This window comes from Saccopteryx bilineata, chromosome 11 (assembly GCF_036850765.1).
Source record: "Saccopteryx bilineata isolate mSacBil1 chromosome 11, mSacBil1_pri_phased_curated, whole genome shotgun sequence".
Lineage (NCBI taxonomy): Eukaryota > Metazoa > Chordata > Mammalia > Chiroptera > Emballonuridae > Saccopteryx > Saccopteryx bilineata.
Genome location: NC_089500.1, coordinates 16,003,081 through 16,027,965, shown reverse-complemented (window position 1 = coordinate 16,027,965; position 24,885 = coordinate 16,003,081). Strand labels below are relative to the sequence as shown.

Below are 24,885 nucleotides of genomic sequence, written 5' to 3'. Positions count from 1 at the left end.
ACAGGAGAAGCACCCATTTGCTTCTCCACCCCTCCGCCGCGCTTTCCTCTCTGTCTCTCTCTTCCCCTCCCGCAGCCAAGGCTCCATTGGAGCAAAGATGGCCCGGGCGCTGGGGATGGCTCTGTGGCCTCTGCCTCAGGCGCTAGAGTGGCTCTGGTCGCAACATGGCGACGCCCAGGATGGGCAGAGCATCGTCCCCTGGTGGGCAGAGCGTCGCCCCTGGTGGGCGTGCCGGGTGGATCCCGGTCGGGCGCATGTGGGAGTCTGTCTGACTGTCTCTCCCTGTTCCAGCTTCAGAAAAATGAAAAAAAATAAAAATATAAAAAAAATCACAGCCCACCCAGCACTGCTCACACCAGCACATGAGGTGACAACAAGTACAGTCCCCAACTCCCATTCTGTGTGTGTTTGAGAGAGAGTCAGAGAGAGCGGGGGGGGGGGGGGGGGGGGGGGGGGGGGGACCTCACTCACCCCAGGGATATTAAGTACTGTTACAGAGGCTCTGGTCAATACAGTATCAGTAGAAACAAAAATCAGACCAAAGAAAACTAAAAAGCAAGAAAAGGGAAAGAAGCCCTATTGCATAATAACCCCAAAGTGAGCAGTGGTCATCTAACTTATTTGGAGCTGGTTCACACTGAGACTAGTTGTATTGGTATTAGAGGTAACTAAAATGATGTATTTGAAAAGAAGAGGCCAAGTATCTGCCTAGCCTCTTCCCCCTCCTCCATCATGCCTTTTCCCACTCCAGCCACCAGGGGGCATTTCAGGGCTAGATCCTTGGAGGCCGAAGCTCTGAGCTTCAAGGACTACAAAAATATTGACGTGGGGGGTTGAATATGGAAGTGGAGCCGAAGGAATAAACTCAGGGGATCTGGAGAGTGAAAAAGTGAGTCTCCAAAATTATATTCTTAATTAGCTAACTCTGAAGCTCAAAGATACCCTCTAAACCAGGGATCTCAAACTCGTGGCCCGCCAAACAATTTTGTGCAGCCCGCAGATTAATCCACGAAGTTCAAAATATTTTGGATAAAATTAAGTAAGCTAGGGGCCTACCTGTACTTTTCATTTCTCTAGCATCCTAGCTAGATATTAGCTTAGTTAACAGCAGTTGTGATGCGAACTACAGTTTCTGGTCGTTTTGTGACACTGAGTAAACTGCATGTACGATTGTGTTTGTTGTACTGATTTTTTTTTGTTTTCAACTGCAGTGAGAAAAGTGTTGCGTAACAGTTGCCTTTTGTAGACCTAGTGCGGCCCGCTGAATTGCTGTGATCTTGCTCTGCGGCCCACATGCTGAGTTGAGTTTGAGACTCCTGCTCTAAATGAATAATGAAATATTAACTTGACCAAGGAGCTACCTTATGAGCTTGATAGGCATTTTTATCAACTGATAGTAAACTTCTTTCCCCCTCTTTTACTTCTTTTGGTTTCTAAAGGAGCAGCAGGTTGGAAGCAGAGGCATCAGGAAGAGAGACAAGTAGGAGATAAACCAAGTGGACCAAGAGCCCCACCTGTGCGGCCCACGGGCAGTGCCGAAGCCCACAGAGCAGAAATCTCCTTCAAATAGAAGTGAAGCCCGCCGACCCCAACCCTAGTGGCAGGGCTCTTCCTCCGCGCCCTGCACCCTGACCACCTTCCCAGGTTTTCTTCAGCTATTCCAAAACAGAGGCAGACAGGCCTCCGTGCCTAAACTAAAACCTACAAAAGGCTCTTGTAAAAGCATCTTGAAAAGACCTCTGAAGAGTGGAAAGATTAGATATCAGGGTGAGGGTCCTTCATCTTTCAAGAGTTAAAAAAGTTGGGATTCAAGGCCTTGGCGCTCTGCTCCAGCTCAGGGAGCCGTAGAGGCACCCCTAGTTGGCAAGGCCTGGGGCCAGGCCCTCGCTGCAGGGCGTCCACGTGGTCACTGCCTTCTAGGTCATCCCTAGAAGACAGAGCTGTTTTTCTTTGAAAGATATGTAAGAAGCAATTCAATCTCTGTCTGCAGTCATGACTGACAAGCAGGGGCAGTGCCAGGACAGAGTCCCAGCCACTGTCTCTCCAGCACCAACACCTACTTTTATCCATCAACCAGCAGGGCAGGCCCTGCCGCCAGCCAGCTGCCAGGCATCTCAGGGAGCACGTGGGTCCCACCCAGGGATCCTCATGGCAGGGTTGAATGGCCAGGTCACCAGCACGCCAGGCCAATGGTTGAGTTAGTTCCTAAGAGCCTGGGACACCCTTCCTCTCTCCTCCGCCCAAACTCTTAAAGCTGCATTGTCATCCACACAGACCCTGTTCAGGGACACCAACGTCACACAGTGCTGGCCACTGAGAGCGCTTCAGCTCAACACTGTCCCAGCTAAGACAAAAATGGGCACTTTCGGACTGAAAGCCTCTTCCTTCTCATGAACTCTTTCCTAAGCATAAAAATCCAAGCACAGGCCCTGGCCGGTTGGCTCAGTGGTAGAGAGTCGGCCTGGCGTGCAGGAGTCCCAGGTTTGATTCTTGGCCAGGGCACACAGAAGAAGCACCCATCTGCTTCTCCACCCCTCCCCCTCTCCTTCCTCTCTGTCTCTCTCTTCCCCTCCAGCAGCCAAGGCTCCATTGGAGCAAAGTTGGTCCGGGCGCTGAGGATGGCTCCATGGTCTCTGCCTCAGGCACTAGAATGGCTCTGGTTGCAGCAGAGCGACGCCCTAGATGGGCAGAGCATCGCCCCCTGGTGGGCGTGCCGGGTGGATCCCGGTCGGGTGCATGCAGGAGTCTGTCTGCCTCCCGTTTCCAGCTTCAGAAAAATACAAAAAAAAAAAAAAAAGAAAAAAAAAATCCAAGCACAACTGACATAATTACTCAGTCCAGTGTCAATTTGCGATGTGTAATTTTATGGTTTTCTTAAACCTCATCAGCACTGAGTATTTTCTGACATTTGGTACAGTCTTTCATTTTTAGTTTAAAAAGCAATGCTACTGAGAGAGAGAGAGAGAGAGAGAGAGAGAGAGAGAGAAGGAAAAATCAAAACAAAGGAGTATGTCGAGGAAAAAGAAACAGTATTTTGCACACACATGACCACCAAGGAGGTCCCCGCAGGCAGGCCTATCCTCCACACGCACACCTTTAGAACAGGGATGAGGGCAGCTCGGGGACGGCTGTGTCGCCCCGTATTCTTCTCCCCAGCTGGGTCTCTAACGGGGGAGGGGGTCAGCCCCGCCATGCAGTCTCCAGTTCCCTGGGCGCTCCTGGGGGAGGACAAGTGGGTGCACTGAGGGAGGGGCATCAGAGAAGCTGAGAGGTTTGGGCTGGCCCCATCATGGGGGCTAAGGGACACTGGCTTACCACCTTACACGTCTAACCTTAGAGCCCCTAGTCCCCAGACCCCAGCTTGATGCTAGGACAGGCAACGGAAGGAGGCGACCCTGTCCACAGAGCAGGAAGAAAGAGCCGGGGCTGTGGGAGCGACAGGATCGGAGGCGGCCTGCCCACCCCTTCTACGGGAGAGTCCAGTCCAGCTTCTCACGGGACGCTGCTCTCGCAGCTCTGAGGTCTTCTTCTCTACGTTCGTCCCGCATTTCTTCTCTCTTGAGAATACGGCATGCATGTGAGCTCTAGCTTGTGGCAAATGGACCTTCTAGAAATCGCATCTATGTATCATAACTAGAGAACTGACAGTCCCACTCCTCGGCCTGGGTCACAGTGTGGTTCTGACCAGACAGTGGAGACCTTGTCAGTCCTCTGGGGTGAGGAAGACAGATGGTCGAGGCTCGCTGCAGCGCCACGACGACTGCCCGACACCCAGTCTCCACACTTGCTTCTTAGTTCTTGTAAAGCCTTTACATATTTAGAGAGCTTTTTCATCAAAATATTCTGGAAATGGCTAGAGGCTCAGATACATTAACGATGTCTGCACATACGTGCTTTTTATCCAAGCCTGCAGCTCCTGGTCACCGAGGTAAACAGTGTTATCAGTGATTATTATGGATATAGTCAAGTATATTTCATTCCTGTCATTTATGAGCACTTGTGTCCCAGATTTTGTCACTTTGGCAACCTTTTGAGACAACATTTTTCCAGTGTTACAGTGACATTTCAAAAACTCAGTATTTACAACCAAAGGATACCCTCTGGCTCTGTGACAATGCACTCAGTAGTGGCGAACAAAGGGACACTCGCTTAGAAATTTCTTCAGGATGCATTTCCTGCTGCTTCGGGCTATTGCTTCATGGTCTGGGGTGGTCCTGTGTTCTCTGGAATTAAGAGGAGACAAAGACATCTAGGAACAGTGTCAGCATTACAGGCTACTGGGATCTGAACTGTTTGGTGGCCTGGTGTGAGCCCATGTGAGTGAGGTCCGCAGTGTGAGACCGATGAGTATCTTAATAGCTCTGAGCCTCAGTTTTCCATCTGCTACAAAGTGACATTGGGCACCAGGTGTCGTTTAGGTCCCTTCTTACTCTAGAATTCTATCCTGAAGAATTTCAACATCATAAACCAAAGCTAAACACACGATTAACCCTTTTCCATGCCTTACCTCAAGGTTCTAAGAAAAAGAATCACGTGGAGGAAACATGAAGGAAATCATGGTCTGCTCAACTCGCCTGCTTCCTCCCTGTCCCTACCCACCCACCGGCATGCAAGACATGCCACGCAGAGTGAGGGAGGGTGCCGCCCAGGGGTGGGATGCAGTTGACATTACACTTCACTCTGAGCTTTAAGGCCTTTTTTTCCCCAGGGAACCGCGGTTCGTCATTCCCACGGTCCTTTCAGTCCAGTGTAGTCGTGACAGGTAACCGATGACGTAGGGAAGATGCACCATGTTGTATGTAATTTATAGTTTCTTATGGGAAACATTTAAAACACTTTCTTTATGGCTCTCTAATGGCTGTGCTCCTGCTACATAGACTGCTGGGCTCCCAGGATGCTCCTCAGAAACCCAGGCTTTCTCGGCGGCAGGAGAGCTCAGTAGTAGGACGAGCCCCGGTAACAAAGAAAAGAGCGCTGGGACCATCTATGAGAAGACTGCAGGTTCTCTGCTTTGATAAAAAAGCTTCACCGACTTTATCCAGAGTAGAAAAGTGATAGCTACGATGATAAATCTGAAGCCCTAGTCCATTTCTGCCACTTATTGCTAAAAGTGACAAAATTGCTCTGAGTCTGTTTCATGATCAGTAAAATGAGGATTAAAAATAAGTCCCACCTAACTGAGTCACTGGCATAATTAATTTAAGAAATTTGCATAGAAGTGCTTAAATGTAAGTTATTTGCTCACAAGTTATATAATTTGCTACTGTAGGTGACTCGTTTACTCATCCACCCTCTGACTCGCGGGAACACTCAATGAACGACCCCTGTGCGGCATTGGGGTAGAGAGGACGGGCTTCCTCCTTGGCCTTTCCTGGCTGTAGAGTGTGACAACTATTAGGATAGAGAAGTGTGCCACAGGCCACCTGTGCATAGAAGAAAGCTACCTAGTTCCGGCCTGATCATGACATCAAGGGTCCCCCAAGGAAATGCATGAGCTGAATCTTGGATGAAGAGTGCGAGCTATCTGGTAAAGGAATGTGCGAGAAGGGGAGGCAGGATGAAGACCTTGCAGGCCAATGGAAGGGCTCTTGGGAAGACAGAGAACCACAAAAAAGCCCTCAAGGGAAGTACAAGCAGCTCAGTATGGCACACGGGATGTGAGTGGTGAGTCTGAAGAACAGGTGGGAAGCCATGACAGGGACCGCACATGGAGGGAAGCTAAGCAAGGCTGTCACCAGGTTTGTGGAGATCACTCCATGACCCACAGTGAGGGAGAAAGTGGGTGGAGGGAAGCAGAGGTTGAGACAGCGACAGCAGTGACTTGGAACATGGGGTCAGGGCAGATAATACTGGCATAAAAAGGAGAACTGATAAAATCTGAAAACCAAGGGCTTATGGAAGGAGAGGGACAGGACAATCTCAGATGGTGCCTGAAGTCAGTCACCAAGTCAATGGACACAGATGAATGAACTAATCCAGAGAGGAAGTACAGTCAATAAAATTCAAGGTCAAAAGCACAATACTTTAGATGAATCACACAATTGGTAATTGCCAATTTTTACTTTAGCCCCATAAAAATACATCTAAATAGAGGTAAGATAGGAATATGAAAAGTTATGTTGTGAGAGTCTCAAATTAGGCAACTATACTATTAGCTCAAACCCTCTACCAGAGTAGTGATATCATGATCTTGAAGGTAGGACAAAGAATGCTATTTTGTAATAAATATTTACTGAACACACAAATGAAGGTGTGGTGGAATACATTATTGTCAAATGTACTGGAATGTCTGATTGCTGGTTGAAGTTCTACAGAGCAGACTTAATATGTCTGCCTTTTCTTTCTGCAGCAATACCTGTAAATATGGTACCAAGTAACTAAGAGATAAATTAGATAGAACTCCACCGGACCATCCAATCTTGACAGACCGGAGCTTCTGAAGACACACTGTCAAATTTTGGAGGAGAGCACAGTTACCTAGGACACAATGAGATGAAGCTTGGTAATGAGGTCTGGAATACAGAGAGTCTGGAGTCTAAGAACAAGAGAGTGGATGTATTATTTGCAAAAGGGAATAGAGAATAAGTTCTAAAAATCCAAGAAGAACCCCTTCCCCACACACAACACCTCAAACATAAATATTCTTTCCATCTACAAGAATGGCAGCCAGGACTTGCACTCTGCAAACAAATTCAAGCAAATTCTACTTGTAAGCCAAGTGAGAGTGAGACTAAGAAGAATAGGCCCATAGTAGTGACTTCTCTTTCATTGAGACAGTTAAATGACAGAGATGCAGAAAGACTCCTTAAGGGACAAAGATCAGTAGTAGCAGCTGTTGACATTCTTCTTTGCCACATGTCACTGTCCATAGCAGATCTTCAACCATGACTGATGTTGTATTGTACCAGTCATCCTACACATGACAGTTCTGAGCTGCAGAGCTCAGTAAGACAAATAGACTTCACTGTTAAAAGTACTGGTAATAGGTATTTTCACAGGAATGACTCATACCCAAGGGAAGAATGTTCAGTGGACAGTGCTTCAAAAGAGTGAGATGGCCTAAATTAAGTTGTACCCCAATTTGTGCAAGAGTTGTGCTCAAAAAGTTTTTTTAGAATTTAGAATGTTTTTCTACTGACAAAAAAGCTTATAAAGTTGAAATCCAAGATCTTGAATGCTGCTTCTCTTTGGGTTTTGGATCCTAGGTGAAAGCGATGACCCAATCTAGGATTCAGCCGTTTATCCCCACTAACCATTGAATCCTTATGAACCATCGAGGGGCACAAATGTCATCACTGATTACAGACAGAGCCTAAACTCACAGGCCCAAGTGGAACCAAATGGAAACTGATTCTAATTAAAATTCTTACCAGGCCCTGGCCAGTTGGTTCAGCGGTAGAGCGTCGGCCTGGCATGCAGGGGACCCGGGTTCGATTCTCGGCTAGGGCACACAGGAGAAGCACCCATTTGCTTCTCCACCCCCCCCCTCCTTCCTCTCTGTCTCTCTCTTCCCCTCCCGCAGCCAAGGCTCCATTGGAGCAAAGATGGCCCGGGCGCTGGGGATGGCTCCTTGGCCTCTGCCCCAGGCGCTAGAGTGGCTCTGGTTGCGGCAGAGTGATGCCCTGAGGGGGCAGAGTGTTGCCCCCTGGTGGGCAGAGCGTCGCCCCTGGTGGGCGTGCCGGGTGGATCCCGGTCGGGCGCATGCGGGAGTCTGTCTGACTGTCTCTCCCCGTTTCCAGCTTCAGAAAAAAAATACAAAAAGAAAAGAAAAAATAAATAAAAAATAAAATTCTTACCAAAAAAGAAAAGTCATCATTTAAACATGCAACTATTTTTAATCCTGACTGCTGATCAATAACACTACTTGATAGTCTCTCTTCTTTACAGCAACTATGACTTTACATTTATCTGTGACTGTATCCTGTGAAAGCATCTACTTTTTGACTGTCATCAAAGTTATCTATTTTCCGTGTCTACACTTACTTCGGGAACAGGGACCTGTCTCTTATTCCTTTAGTCCATTTGCATACAGCCCTTCAGAAAAGCACAAACATTCTTCTTTCTAAGAAACTACGTACTTTCACATTCTCCCAGAAGGGTAAATAATTTTCTTTCTAACCATATATCTTGTCTTTGGTTTTTTTCTAGAGTAATATAAAGCAAATTTACAAGCTTTTTTACTTAGCTGAATTACTGTAATAGTGGCACGATTAACTTACTATGAACAGCTATATAGGCCCTGGCTGATTGGCTCAGTGGTAGAGCATTGGCCTGGTGTGTAGGAGTCCTGGGTTCGATTCCCAGCCAGGGCACACAGGAGAAGCACCCATTTGCTTCTCCACCCCTCCCCCTCTCGTTCCTCTCTGTCTCTCTCTTCCCCTCCAGCAGCCAAGGCTCCATTGGAGCAAAGTTGGCCCGGGCGCTGAGGATGGCTCCATGGCCTCTGCCTCAGGCGCTAGAATGGCTCTGATTGCGACATAGTGGCGCCCCAGATGGGCAGAGCATCGCCCCCTGGTGGGCATGCCGAGTGGATCCCAGTTGGGCACATGTGGGAGTCTGTCTGACTGCCTCCCTGTTTCCAACTTCAGAGAAATACAAAAAAATAAAAATAAAGTAAAAAATAAAAAAAACAGCTATTTAGACACTCTACATACCTTAGTGAGAATAAGATTATGATCAGAAATATTGTATTTTTATCTCACCAAATATTTTACTACTATTCATGTTTAGATAAAAATTTTATAGATCTTCATAATTGACCTAATATTCAACACAATGTAAACGTTAAGGTAAGGGGTTTAATCCAACGGGAATCCACTTACACATGCTTGTGTGATATACTAAGTCCTTCTCCCTGCTATTTCCCATCTGCCATTATGGTGCTCAGATAGTTCTCAAAGAAGCTTGTGAAACTCTCTTTCAAAGCACAAGATGAGTTAAGATTTTGATCCTGGCTTTTGAATCTTTATGTCTATTTAATAATCAGTGAAGAATTAAAGCTACATTCTCGGGTCCTTTCCTCTGACTTCATCCAGTGTTCATCGTAGCCTCACTCTCAATATTTCCTTCACAAAGCTTGCATGGCATTTTTTTTTTTAAATATGTAAAGGTAGGGGTAAAAAGAAAACAAAAGTAGGAGTAAATAAAAGTGACTTATCAAAGTATGAGAAAAGCTATTTACTTGGCTAAAGAGAAATAACATATTTAGTGATTTGTAGTGTAAGAATAAAATGAACTCACTGGGTCTCAGGAGATCTGTGATATGATCTTTGCAAAAGGTAGCTTACCAATTTAATTGAGGTAGAAGTTATTTAATTTTTTTTTACAGGTATAGTTTTCAATAAAACTACATATGCCTATAATACTGCAATGGCAGATGTGTCTCGATTATTAGAGGTGGGCTCCAGGGAATACATACAATGGATCTTGAAATCTGTAAGCAGCTGTTGGGGGGGGAGCTGAAATAATGGGGGAGGGCACTGTACTACACACACATGTTCCTTAAGTGCAGCAATGTTTTGTTACTTTACTGCAGGTGTATTACAGAGACAAAATTTAATAACTTACTGTATACAATATCAATAAAACTGAAAAGATGCAGTGCCCTGCTGTTCCTCATCACGATGTAAATGAGCTCGGATTATTCTGCGTGCATGCACAGTCAACCCCCGACACACAGAGACCCCCATATCTCGAGCTCTAGTGGATGGTCACTGCTTGAAAACCTCAATGATGTTATTCTTTAATTACTTTCTTATCACTGAATTGTCATTATCCCAAATTCACATGAACGTGGCTTTGAGGTGGGTTGAAAAGTTGACAATAAGATACACCTGGTTATTTTTTAAAATGTCATAAAAGCCTACACTAGAAAATGTCTTTTGAAAAGAGAGGCTAATGGAATCAGGGGATACACAGATTTTATTAAGTACCGTAATATAACAGGTATGATGTACTCTATTCAACAAAACCCAGGGACAGGCCAGGCTGAAGATGCTACCCCACCAAAATTTGACTTATCCCTTTATTAAGTACTAAAATGTCTGACAAAAATATGTGTCATTCTATGCAAAAACTTTTGTGGGTTAGAAATGCTAAAGCAAATGAGCTAGGCATTCTTGCTGGATTTCTTCAACTACCTCAACTATTAGATAATAAATAACAAACTGAACAGAAAAGTCACGCTTCAGGAAGCTCAGTTTATCCGTGAGTGAAGGCACTGTGAGGAAATCCAGTAACCCTCCAGGATGGCCTTCTCCAAGTCTAAGCAGGTTACTACTATCTAAAGCAGGTTACTACTAGCAGACTCAGTATCTGTTCCTTCCTACCATATTTATTTCTAAACCAATAAAGTGGTTTCATTGGTACCTTGCCATGCTTGCATAATTTTAACTTTGGGTTTCAGTTTTAAGAGTTTCAGGAAGACATTTTCTTAATGTGAAATCATTTCAAGCATAATTGCAGGCAAAGGAATACATATTTCTGCCATTTCATATTAAAAAGATTTCCTGACATTGAATTGTGTGTTTTCTTTCTTATGGAAAAAAGATAGAAGGGTATATAAATGTCTACACAAGTGGCTGTATTTCAACATTACATTTTATTAAGTGTACCTCAGTGTTAAATCAGTTGTTTACTTAGTCATTATTTCCCCCTTCCTCTTTACATATCAAAATTTTAAAAATAAACTGTAGTCCTAATTGCTAATAGTTATTAAAATCTCTGAATATGTTTTATAAGAAAAGAGAAGTTAATCCCAAGATCCTGGTGAAATTTCAATTTGGACACAAGGACTCCATTTCTTTGGTGTCTCATAAAAATCACCTCAAAGCCATTTCAATGGTTTTTATGCACTAGCTGTCTTGAACTGTTGGATAAAACGTGCCTATGCTTCTAACACATAATTGTCATTTTGTATATTTCACAAGTGTGTAAAATGCCATCACCGAAAAAATTTTGGGTCACATTTAAGAGCCTGTGAATGGTATTGTTTCATAATTTCATTCTAAGTAGTTCTTTCATTTTTGGAAAAATAATTTGACCTATGATGAATCCAAATTCGTGTGATAGCAAACCATATTCTGCCCGCTTTGCACAAAAAGCAAGGCCAAAATATAATCTATACATTATTATGAAAGTGTTTATGCTGTTGCTAAAATGTGAATTGGCATATTCTACCCCAGCCTTTTCACAGAACATCTTCATTGGTTTTAATGAAATTACATATGCTAATTTTGAGGATGCTTCAGAATATATTATTCATATAGACACATGTATTTTATATTTTTAAAAGGGGGGACTGGGTGCTCAGGAGCAGCGTGGATGCCCTCTTCTATACCTGCGGCACCAACTGGGCTCAAGGTCCTCGCCCACCCTGAGCAGACCTAAGAGAGGCTACTCTTTTCTCAGTACGGTGTTAAGGTCTGAATTCTGCAGGGAGCCCAGAATCGACCAAAAGTGGTTTCCAGATGGGCTCTACTGCAGACTTCTGAGCCTAGAAACTCCATCATGCGCTTGGGCAGTGAGAAACCCAAGTTGGAAGAGCACTGGCTTTAAAGGCAGATATTTTAGATCAAAGACTGACTCTGAAACTTACTTGGGTGAAATCTTGGGTCGATCTGTTTTACTTTTCTGAGCATCATTTTTGTTGTTTATTTTCTTTATTAAAAAATTTATTGATTGATTTTAAAGAAAGAGGAAGAGAGAGAAAGGTACATCAATGTGATCTTCTACATGCCCTAACCAGGGATCAAACCTGCAACCTTTGCACATCGGGATTATGCTCCACCAACCAAGCTATCTGGCTAGGGCTAAACATCATTTTCTTAGTTACTAAATTAGAATTATAATAATGACCTGGAAGGTTTATACTGGCATTTAATATTATCTCCCCAGGCAACCTCTAGATCGAACTCATATTAACTTTGAGAAATTCACTCATTTTGACGTTCACTCATCAACCATGTCTGGGCTATGAGAGGACAAGGGGAAGGAATGGGAACTACTATCTCCTGACCCATGAGCCTTGATAGAGCTACTGCACAGAGCATCAGAACACCCACTAGACTCAAGCAGTCAGCCTCTGATGGTCAACCCTGCGAGCTCCTGCAGAACAATTTCTAGAATACTGAGGCAATATGAGAACCTACAGAAACACCAGTGCTTATGGCAAAACTAATCTGCTAGGGGTGCAGAGATTGTCACAAAGTTTCAAATTTCAGAAAGAAAAGGGAAGAAAGAAAAAGAAAAGTTTTTTTGAACATTAGCCTGAACCATAGCTATTTTCATATGAATATATCTTAAAAGATTTGAAGAAGCTTTTAATGCTTGCAGCATCTTCTAGGTAAGGGACAATATTTAACGCAAACATTATTAACATTACCCTTGTATATATATGAAGCATTTATTTAAGTGGACATGCTAAAATGAACAATGATAGAAAATTCTTTACAGAAGAATGTCAGTTATAAATGTAGAAGGAATGATGGAGTTTTAAAACTTTTCAGGCAAGCAGCACTGATGCAAACTAAAACCAGGCAACTTTTACCAAGTGATTAAAGTTAGCATCACCAATAGCAACATAACATTATATGCCTCCGGATAGAATGCAATGTGAACCACATAGCATCATCTATGAAATAAATAAGCAGGCCAAAAATGTTTTAACTTTCATCTAAATAAGCCTTTAGAAGTAATTTTCAAATTATAGGCAAGACAAGTGATAGAGTAACAACCTAAACAGCACCACAAAGAAATAAACCATAATTCTAGAAGGGGGGGATATTATTCAAGACAACTGACCTAATCCCTTTAAAAGAAATAATATATTTTTAAAAAATTACAGGCACTATTCTAGCATAAAAAAATTAGAAAGAGACAAAGAAACCAAATACTATGCATAAATAAAACAAACCCACCCAAAAGCTATTAAAAACACCTTTATGAAACAAAGAAATCTGAACAGACACTAGGTATTAAATTAGGAAACTAGTGTTACTTTCATTAGGAGTGATAATAGTTTAATTAGGCAAGTGTTCTTAAGTTTAAAAGATTAATAACGTCCTGGCCGGACAGCTCGACTGGTGAGAGCTTTGTCCAAAGTGCAGAGGTGGCCAGGCCCGTTCCGGGACAGGGCGCCCGCAGGAGCAGGTCCGTGTTCTTGCCTTTCTCTCTCTTTCTCTATCTCTTCCTCTCGCTCTAAAAATCAATAAATTAAAAAATTTTAAGATATTAATAAAAAAATCTACAGGTGAAATTTTAGATATTTCATTTAAAAATGATTCATATAAATAAAATATATATAAATGTATACATACACAAACATGAAGCAAATGTAACAAATATTAACCACTCTTTAAGCAGTGAGTACACCCACTTCATTTTATTGTTTTTACAACTTTTGTAAGTATTTAAAAATGTATACTATGAGATTTATAAATGTTTAATTAGATAAATGAAGCTTGATCCTCCTCTTAATGTCCAGAAAACTACTGGTGCAAACCAAAGGGAAGGTGTCCAAGAAAGAGCTGCCCTTCATTTTTCTGTCCACAGTACCTAACCTGTAGTGCCTATCACATCTTTAGAGGGCCAATAAATATTTGCTAAGCAATGTAATAAAAGAATAGCTCGTTTTCTCCTGTGGTAGGTGCTGGTGGCTGTTAGGAGAGGGTACCCACAGCCATGTCCCCAAACGTGCTGCTGCCCAAAAAACAGGGCTCAGGGCCAGAGTCACACAGCACACTGCAAACTAGACCCTCTAAAGTCTGAAACTATCCTAATTTCAAATTTTCTGTCCCACTGTCCTCCCTGGTACATTCAGAAACAACGGGCCTGGATTCTGACCTTTGGTTTCAACAACACAGCTACAAGAAGAAACATAGAACACTTGGAATGTTCAGGTCAGAACAGTGAACCCTTGAAAGTGTGTGACAAGAGCCTCTCAACGACAGGACCTCAGTGTCATTCCAGGGTCTGCACAGTAAATTAGAAGAAAGGCTTCCGAAGAACTTTTTTTTTTTTAGAAAGTAGGATTTTCTGGTTTTGGAGGTATGAAAATGACTCACTACCAGGTTCTTATACATCGTTATTCAGACTTCCTCTTGAAATGATTCCCAAGAGGGATGCTGGGGAAAAATAATTTAGGTCTTAACCCTCAATGTGCTGGGCACAGAGGCCACACTGTACACGGTAAAGCCGTCATGGCCCCGCCTTCCAGGACTTGACGGTCCTGGTGGAAACCAGAATTCAAGAAACAGAGATGGTGAATTAAGAGAGTGGCAGGAAGTGAAGGAGGGCGGCAGGAAGTGGAGGAAGGCGCTAGGGAAGCACACTGCCCCTCCACCCCCGGTCACAGCGAGCCGGTGCAAAGAGCAGCGCCCTGGACCCAGACTTCCCACCGCCACCGCCACTTCAGCCTACTGTCACATCAAAAACAAAACGTATTTCCGCTTTCACTAGACCTAAACAGCCACTTTCATAAAAGGAGACAAAACACTGTATGCCTTTTTGCTCAAATCCTTTTATTTTGACTTCAGATAAGAAAAAACTTAAAGGGGCCAATAGTTTTAGAATTAAGCAATCTGTAATTCTTTTGTATCAAAAACAAAAACCGTGAAAGAAAATATGTATTTTTTGATTTTTTTTAAATTAATTTTACTAGGGTGACATCAATAAATCAGGGTACATATGTTCAAAGAAAACATGTCCAGGTTATCTTGTCAATCAGTTATGTTGCATACCCATCACCCAAAGTCAGATTGTCCTCCATCACCTTCTATCTAGTTTTCTTTGTGCCCCTCCCCCTCCCCCTTCCCCCCCCTCAACCACCACACTCTTATCAATGTCTCTTAGTCTCGTTTTTATGTTCCACCTACGTATAGAATAATGCAGTAAATATGCAGATTTGTTTCAGGACCAACTGCACGTTTAATTCCAATGAATCAGAAATGCCCTGGTTTACGGAAGCTAAACTGAATACAGAGAAGACCCCTCTCTTCTATAGCTTCCGAGTTAATGAATTCAGCCAAGGCACTTGAGATCAGGCCTAATTCTTAAATCCTGATGGTTTTAAGATATACACATCAGCACAGTCTTAGTTGATTACTTGAGAAAGAAAAGGAATGTGGATGAGATTATAGCCTTGAACTTCATGAGAGAAAACAAGTTACGAACTGGACGTTCAGTTGTGGGATTTTGTCTAAAGATCCTAAGGCATCTTCCTGATTTTTAGCATTATCAGTAATCCTCACTGCCTATTAAATGAAGTGCATATGCAATCTATTTCTGTGGCTTAAATAACTAAACGAAGGCAAGAAGTCTAGAAGCTTTTTCAAGGTCAGCGGCAACACCGATTTTGAACACACATATTTAAAATAGAGTCCATTCCTACAGAATGTTCTAGATCATCACCAAACCCCGCTGCACCTTAGAATCACCTGGGGGTCAGAAAAGCAAAGGCCTATCTCATAAGATTCTAACTTAGTCTCAGACAAGGCCTGGCTTTCCATCTCTCCCTCTTCCCCTCTCTCTCTCTCTCTCTCTCTCTCTCTCTCTCTCTCTCTCACACACACACACACACACACACACACCTACCTTGGTCGGGCAATAATAATGAAACCACTGCTTTAGACTTGGCCATATCCCCAAACGAAAAGACAAACAACTCCTGATAATCAATGCCGAATTTCCACTTAAGGGGAAAACTTCTGCCATAATAACAATCATTTGTGTTGAAATCATCATCTCCATTCAAAAACAGAAGATCTCAGCAAGATTAAAAAAAAAAAAAGTTTGCAATCGCCAAACGTTTTCTTCAAAGCAGTGAAAGTGGCCAAAAGCAAAGGGTCTTATTTTTTCTTTTGTCTTCTGTAGTGATGCCCATTCGGTATATTGGTTATTGGTTATCTATCGTTTTAAGGTTGGAGTAAATCTTGAGAAAAACTTTATTTCCGCTCATTTTCATTTCTGTCAGACTTTCCATTATAAATTTTATTTTCTCTGCCAGTAAAAGTAGTATGAGGTTGCAATTTGGCAAGAACATTTTAAGTCTGGGTGTGATTTCCGTACCCCAATTTGATTTAAATCAGTTTTGCCATATTTAGTGAGAGCTAAAAAAAAAAGTACTTTTAGTCGCTCTGTTTTGTTTTTTGGGTCATTTTCAACATACGATTTCAAAAGTCTGAAAAGTCACCATGTTTATTTATTTCTGATAATTTTATATAGAAATGAATTAATAAACTCCTATTATCCCATACTATTTTTCATGAAAATGACTTAATTGACAAATAGAACTTGCCGACTTTTGTTTTTCAGCTAAAATATAGACTTTTTTTGAAAGCCACATGTCTATGACTATTAATGTTAAATCCTCCAGAGAAACATAATAGACAGACACCCACATCCATACACACACACAATTTTTAACCTGATGCATTTTTGAAACAATATACATTTCTCCTAGGACAACATTTTACTACCTGTTGCTCACCACCAGCATTTCTCGACAGCAAACAAAAGGCCACTGGGACCTGAATAAGCAAGTTCACGTGTAACAGTGCTCATCCTAGAAGTCCACAGGATACTGTTCTAACACAATAAAGCAGCTTCTGGAGCGCCTTAGGGCAGATCATCTAAAGGTTTTTCATCCAGCGGCTCTGTAATGGAGTAGACAGGAGAGAAAACAAAAGCTCCCGCTCCATGGGAGTCACTCACCTTGCCACACAGTGGGGAATCATTTCTGCTGTGATCTGCTGTTTAGACCTGAAGCCTAGGATAGGGGGATGCTGCCTCTCTTTTTGGTTTGCATGGCTGGGGTGGGAGACAGGGATTCAAAACACAATTCGGTACCAAGGAGACTCATTCACTGGAAGACACACTATGGTATGTACTCTTCTCAAATTTCACAGAAAGCAGAAATTCATCATATGTATATTTTTCATCTCTAGCCCCTGTTTCCTCAAACAGAAAATTTCCAGAATTTTGTTCTTTTATTTATCCATAAGCAATCACACTGCTTCTGGATACTGCTGAGACTGGGCTGAGCAGCACAGAGACAGTCAGCTCTCGCAGACTCACAACCAGGAAGCAGAAATAAGAATGAAAGCATCTACACTCCGCATCTATGTTATGAAGACTTTTTAAAGAAAAAACACATGCAATCATAATCCTGTCCCCAACAGAATTTGCCTGGACATAAATGTCTCAAAACAAATCTCCCAAGGCCCAGAAATCCAGCCATCACACGCCAGTCCATCCACCTCTATACTCCACCCTCTGCCCCCTTCCACTTCTCACCTTGTGTTTGCCAAAAAAATTAACTTCAGTTTCACCCGAGGGAAGAATTTCCCACACACCGAGGGAGGGTCAGTGTCCCAGCACACACACACAGACTCACGCGGTCTGGGTGATGCTTTCACAAGTTAAGGGACCTCGCGCTTACTCAGCACAGGAAATCTTTGTGTCTGTGAGGAATCACGCCAATTCCTATTAGTAAGAAAGGATACCAGGGCGAGGAAGCCTCTTCTCTCATTGACCAGAAAAAGAGGCCCAGCAAAAACAGAGACCTCTGCCATGACCATCCGTAAAAAGGAAGGATGTTGTCAACTTCTCCCCAAAACTCTGGCAACCTCTGCCTTGACCCTCACAAGCCAGATACACAGGAACAGGCTCTTCTTCAAGGACTGGGAGCTTACACCAGAGACTCGGCACCAAGGGGTGTCGCCCAAGCTATCTACCCCCGAACATTTACACTCACATTCCAAAGATGTTTCCGTTGCACTGGAATGGCTGTAAATTTCTTTCCTGCAGAATTATTTTCCAAACAAACTGCCATGAACTGTACCCTGCAGCTTGTGCAGCAGGAGTTCCCAACCAAGCACCATTCACCTCATCACGACAAATCTTTCAGATGCTGAATATGACTACACCGGTCGCTGGGCCAAAGGAGTCAACTTTAAAAATGCAAATACATCCAGGGGAAAAAAAACACTCCACCAGACTTCCACCTTTAGTGATCTATAACTGATACAAAAAGAAACCTGGGCTCTGTTTGATTACTAACACTGCTTGCTTACATTTCTTGGGTTCTATTAGTTGCTTTAAATGTGTCTAATAGATGATTTTTTTTTCCATTTCATTAAAGGAAATGGGAGGGCAAGAGGGTTCAAGAGAACAAGCATTCCCTTTCCAACACAAAAAGAACATACGTCTGTTTGGGTGAATAATAAAACAGTAGAAAGCTTTGACTATTAAAGAGATTATTAAATTCTACCAAGAGTTTTCCAAAATAAGAAACCAATGCACTGATAAAAAGAAAACCTAAGTCTTAAAAAATATATATTTAAAACATATGATTAATACTGGTACTGAAAATAAAAAGAAAGCATCTATAAAATCTCAATTCTCTTGAAACAAAGCTTACACTTTTGGCTATTGATAGTATTTTTAGAACTGGGCTTTCTCTGGAGAGTTAAAAGTATGCAAATGCAAAGTACACAGAGACACAAACACACACATGCTATACCTTTGTTTTACACTGGCATTTTATTATTTAATTAAAGTACTCTTATTTTTCTAGCTCACGCATGCTTCCCCTGAGACGGCTTTGCTGTTAGCCTGCTGGCCTTGACTTCCAGCCAAAAACAATTCAGAAACAAAAAGGGACAACAAATCATATTTTCACAGACATTTTTATCCCTCAATACAACCCTGTTTTCACACAACATCATACAGCCCCTATGAAAACTATAATTTAGGGCAAGAGCTACCCGAACCCAAGGTTTGACGCATGGCTGCATGAAGTATTTCCAGTATAAGAAATTCTTAAGTTCTTAATTGCAAATAAACTCTTTTGCTAGAACCACTTTAACTGACATCGCTGGTTTGCAAACAGTGCCATTGGTATCGGCTGATGGATTAAAAAATAAAAACGAGCCAGTGAGTGCAGTCCTGACATGCCAGTAATAGACATGAGGAGTCTATTACTCCCAAGCTCTGTTACTTCATTACTCTTTAAAAGCAAGAGGCATCGGCAGACTTGCAGTGCATGTCTAAAAATGCAATATCAAATTCATAAAATAAACCCACCTACTAGGTTAATTCAACCCTTCCCCATGCGAGATTCTCACTTACCTGGTGGCAACCCTGTAAGTTTGATTCTCTCCCATAAGATGAATATGAGCCCCTTTCTGTTTTACCTGCCAAGAGAAACAACAACAAAAAAAAGTGTAAATTGTGTTTTTCTTTTTTAAAAAAAATCCTCCAGGTAACAGACATCTACTTCTCTTCCCTGATGTTTACATACGTAAAGTAGGCACTACGGCAATGTATGCAAGCAGAGAGAGAACAGCACTTCCTCACGCTGGCTATGAGAAACTGGAAAAAAATATCCTTCATTCCTATTCTTAGCCAAACTGCTCCACACTTCCAAAAACTGTCATTCCAATGGCCTCCCCCTTCTCTAACAAACAAATTATCATTCCTTATTTTCACTTTTTTTCTCTCTCACAAAATTTAAACAATTTCATTTTTATTTACATAGCAGGCAAATTATCTATGTAATGACCCTCGTCTACTAATTCCCATTGATTATATTGACACTGAATGGTGAGGCCAAAGCTAATCAATCAAGGCTTTCCAGATGGTGAATACAGCAAAGAAACTATTCAAAATTCTGAGACTCACTCTCTCTCTTTTTTTAACTCCCTTTCCCAGGAGTAAATTCCATCATGATCAAGATGATGATGAAGTTTACATTTGGAAAAGAAGGCTTTTGAAAAACTGCCCCCTCTGAACCCAAGTTCAGATTCTACCAACAGACTCAGCAGGACATGGGATAATGGAATGTGAGTATCTTGTTCCAATTCTGACAACTCAGCTTTTATAGACGGAGCTGTATCCAGCCTCATCTGAGGGTGAAATCAAGGCTGCTCATGTGTTTCTTTTAAAAGCATGGTTAGCCTGAATCATCAGCAAGGGAGACAATGGAAACACATTATAAGAGATCTAAGCAGTTGAGTTTAGTTAGCGACATAAGAAGTTATCATAGAAAATCGATCCATTCTAGGACATTAAAAAGGTCTAGTGATATGGCCAAAGTACCCAGAACACAAACCCCACACCACCTGAAACTGAGGGATACTCCTTTCTTGGAGAATACAGTTTTAAGAGACACTGTACTTTATACACTTAGGACTAGACTATTGTGTTTCCAATGGGAAAATGCAAAACTATATTTTGAGGGGCTGAATGGTATCCATCTAAAGTTTCCAAACCCCCCCTCGAAATTTCCCCTCAACCCAATTAACACGAATGCTCAAGTGACAGTAGTCATTTTTTGTTTTAGGTCAATGGCAATGCTATTAGTACATGCCTTTATGACAGCACACAAAGAATGCACCTTTAATAAACCTTCTCTCTGATCAAAAGTGCACCTTGTAGCTAAGTCACTACTATATGTACATAATAGATATTTTCAAAGAAAGCCAAACATAAGTTTTAAAATTAACCCTTTCACACCCAGTATTAACTTTTCTGTTGATTTCAATGAATTTCAAACTTGGGAAAACATCCCCACCAATTTCTGGTATACTGTCCAGTGCAAAGTAGAAAATCAATGTCCACATCAGTTTCAATTCCAATGGAGCAGGATATTACTTCACAGGCTGTCAGTCTTAGAACAACTAAGAGAATAACTGTAATTGTATGAGGGTTTTACAGTGAAGAAAAGACTCATTTACTCGTCCAGCAGTGCAAATGGTCATACAGATGTATTTACTCTACTATGTAAGTCAAATATAACCTATAGATGCCCTTTAACTTCTCTTTATTGATATTATCAACAGAAAAGACTCGACCTTTATGAGCTATCTAATGACGTGTCCTTCCTTAAGTTCTTGCATCTAAAAAGCTTCAATTCAACCATACCATAATCCACATTGACATAATATTCCCTTGTTTAGCAACTAGAAAGGCGGGTAGAGAGGTAGGTAAGTAGTCAGGCAGACAGAAAGATAGATGATAGATAGGTAAATAGATAAGGTAGAATATGCTCTGACTTCCTAAGAAATTGAACATCGAGTGTCCTGTTTTGGTCATTGATAAAAATTGGATTGTAAAATACAATTTGAAGGAAAAAAGGCTATCTATTTTTCTCTCTGGAAGGAGTTACTGAACCTATCCCCTATAGAATTTCACCACCTGGCATTATTTCCCAACTTGAGTCCAGCACACAGACCTCTCAGAGAGATGAATTTTTCTACCAGGATTTGTCTCAATTTATACATAAAAGTTAGAGCTATCCCTACCATTATTTTGAAGCTAGAAGGTCAGTGCAAATAGTAAATAGGAGAGAGGGAGGGAAAGAGAATAAATGGGAGAGAGAGAGGAGAGGAGAGCAATAAAGAGAGGGACAGTGGAATGGAAAAGCAAGGGAGGAGGAACAGAGAAGAGGAGGAGGGAGACGAGAAGAATATGAATTCATGCTGCACACAGTCCCCAAAGGACTGCGGGCTACATGGGCCCAGCATTCTCCACTATCATATCAGATACAGACTGCTTAATCTTAATTTTGCTTGTTAAAAAATATTTATCCAGATACAAAAATAAACCCACTGCAAATTACAAGTTGTCAGGGTTAAAAATCTACTCCTGTTTGTGTGGGGGAGGATAAGAGACTAGCATAGACATGAATCATTCTCAGTAATTTGAGTGTTTCCATGACATCAATGGGCACCAGTCCAGGACTCTGTCGAAGTCTGCGAGGTACCAAAGAGGCAGTGCAGCCAGCAGGAGGCTGGGAGGTGCACTTTTTTTTTTTTAGGATTATGCTTCTTGTAAAGATTTCATCTGCAGCATCCACTTTTACCATCAAACAGATCGCTCCAGAGATCATGAGTGAACACATTTCATTCTGATAGTGCAAGCCTTTAACTTTATTACATCTTTTTGTTCCCAAATTCAACTATAAATCTGCCCTCAGAGCCCAAACCCCTGTTTGGGAGCAAAATAATCAGAGACTGTGGATAAAACCAAGTGCTTTCTCAAACGTAGTCTATCCAGTCCGATCGTTTCCTGAGGACAGAAAGCAGCCATTTTACAATGACACCTCCATTTCTAGGAAAACAAATATATCTTTTGTGTAAACTGTCCGCTAAAAATTATCTATGGTCTTGATGTTGATTTTCTGCTTAAAATTCACTGGGACATTTGTCTCAGACAATGAAATTTTCAAGAGTGCTGATACCATGTTTGAGTAGCATTCTGAAGTAAGTATCTGTGCTCGTGAACACAAAAGCTCCTAAATATCCGCATTTACTCCACACCAGGCATGGGTTTCTGTCACTTAGACCAACTGGCTGGCACAAACAGCTTCTTTCCTCCTTTCTCCATTCCTCACCACCCACCTCCCCCATCCCCACAACCACAGCGGAGCTTTGAAAGGGCTCAAGATTCTATTTTTCCAATATTTAAAAGAGATAGCAGTGATGAACAAGCCCGGTGCGTTCACTGCGGAATTTTCGAGACAAACCTCCAGTACTAGAATGCGACAGCCGCTGCGGATATTTTTTGGCACAAAGACAATGGTGGCAGTGCCAAGCCCCATGGCTAAAACTACTCAAAAGAGGCATAAGGGTAGCATTAATCGCTCAAGTCTTTTACTGCATGGAGTACTGTTGTCCCTATTTTAAAAACTGAAAGTACCCGTTAGTAACATTTGTTGTGTGCCCAGAAAGGGTGGATGTGGGGGGGCAGGGGGAACCAGAAACAAATCTTGTCAGGCACTTGATTCATTTTTATACCTAAAAGGACCAAATGCTGAATTTTGCTGCTGGTGACAATTTGCCGTGCATGAAACGGATGATATGACCTAATGGAGAAGACTGAAGGCTGAATTAAGCTATAGAGAGGATTTCATAAACTAAGCCGACATATTGGCTAAACAACATTCTTCTACAGAAATGATGTATACCAGGAACATGTAATACTATGTTACAATTTTTAAAATTAAACAAGAAAAACGCTATAAATGAGCAGACACAGCACCCATCAATCAATCCTTCTAGAGACAAAGAAGTTCAACACACAGCCCCATTCTCTAGAACAAGTCTGCATCTATAGTGAACAAACAGCCCCGAAAGTCAATACGTGTTCTGTCCAAATTGAACCCATCAGCTACTAAAACCTATATTTAAATTTGGTAATTAAAAACAGCACCAATTGACATTCAATAAAGGATGCACTTGCTTCTCCTGTTGCCCTTGAAAATCTAATCTAAGCAGAAAATACTGCATAAGCTACTTCCAATATTTTTAAAGACCAATATGTTTGTTGATCTATTCAGGAGTCCTTTATCTTGTTGGCCCAAGAAGGATAGGGGGTGGGGTTTACTTGGGGACACTATGGTTAACAAATGCCTATGTAATTCCAAATTTAATACCTTTATATTGTAATATAACTTTTCATTTGCCTTCTAATTTTTCTTCCAATATATTCGTGGTATCCTGTTGTAAGGGAATGCCAGGGGAATTAGATGAGAATGAAAATATTACATAAAGGTAAAAATGATCTCATAATTCCATTCATTCACAGGGACAGGTCTAGGAAGTTCACCTTTAGGAGATGACTACACTTGGACAGTTGTCGTCTACATGAAACGAGTGAGAGACAAGAACAACTTACTGATATTATGATTTCTAGAGAGAAGCTATGACAGTGGGGATCCCACTGGTGGTTGACCAGAAGGATAATAAGGTCATCAAGTTGCTAGCCTCTCATTCTTAAAAGACCACTTTTAAAGTTATATATAAAATTTATATAAATATATAAATTTCACCTATCATTGAAAAAAAATGTACCTCTAGAGTGAAACATATCCCATGAAAAGCCTTGCTAAAAAATTATTATCTGATACTGCAGGACAATACCAAGTGAGGCCGTTTCACTGTTAATCCTCATTCTGGGAACTGAAGAATGAGCCTTTTGTTCTCAGCCATCAGACTAGCCATGTTCCAGTCAGAATAAATCTCTGTCCCTGTCCCCAACCCCAACCTATTCCTGGTTACCCTATTAATTTTTTTTATATTGAAAAGACTATTTCATTAAACAATGACTGCAATTCTTAGTGGTTCTGAAAATATACATGAGGTCATTATTCACAGTGCTTTCATCTTCTCCATGCCTGCATTTTCCTTCCTTGCTCAAATAAGAATAGTTGAGCCCTTGTTATGTATTACCCACAATGCAAAGGCCTTATATAGACTAATTTATTCAAGCTGCACAATGAACCTGTGGGGACCAGGGAGGGTTATATAAACACCATTTTACAGATGAGGAAACTGAGTTACAAACATTGCCAGAGGTCACACAGAAACTAAGCGATGCCAGGAATCAAACCCTAGAAGTCTCATTCCAAAGGTTGGACTTCTGATATTCTGTGCTGCTGATACTTAAACTCTGGGAGGTGGGGCATCTATGTATAAATAAGCAAGAAGCTCAATACTGAACACTCAAATCCCAGAGCTCAAAACACTCATGAATTTGATATGAATTAATGAAAGTGTCCTAAAGGTGGTGATAATTTACATTTACATTGTGTTTCATTTCTAAAAGGTCTCTAGGTACTTTATAGCTGTACAAATGATGTATACCAGAATATGTGATGTCGCACAATAAACTACTACAGTCATCTATCTCCACCTTACCTCAAAGCAACTTATCAACAAAAACATGGCAGCAAACTGCAACTCTACACATTCTCTATATGGAGAATATGACTTCATTTAAATGCACAGAGGAGAGTAAAAGTAAAAATATAATTATAATATAGGATAACACAACACAATTCTCACTAGTGTCTTCTGTGTAATAGTAACCTCATAACAAGCTTAA

General features: G+C 41.6%; 1 protein-coding gene across 17 annotated transcripts in view; it reads right to left on the bottom strand.

Annotated features, from left to right (window-relative positions):
* The window catches only part of TCF4 (transcription factor 4), a 360,673-nt gene that overhangs the window by 158,451 nt on the left and 177,337 nt on the right, over positions 1-24,885 (bottom strand). For 15 of the 17 annotated variants that reach the window (XM_066247421.1, XM_066247430.1, XM_066247422.1 and 12 more), the window contains one exon: positions 19,129-19,193. In XM_066247421.1, coding sequence (XP_066103518.1) covers positions 19,129-19,193 — 65 coding nt within the window. Of the gene's footprint in view, positions 1-17,292; positions 17,313-19,128; positions 19,194-19,300; positions 19,320-24,885 lie in introns of those variants that run through there. The other 2 variants (XM_066247435.1, XM_066247438.1) reach the window with 2 other exon arrangements.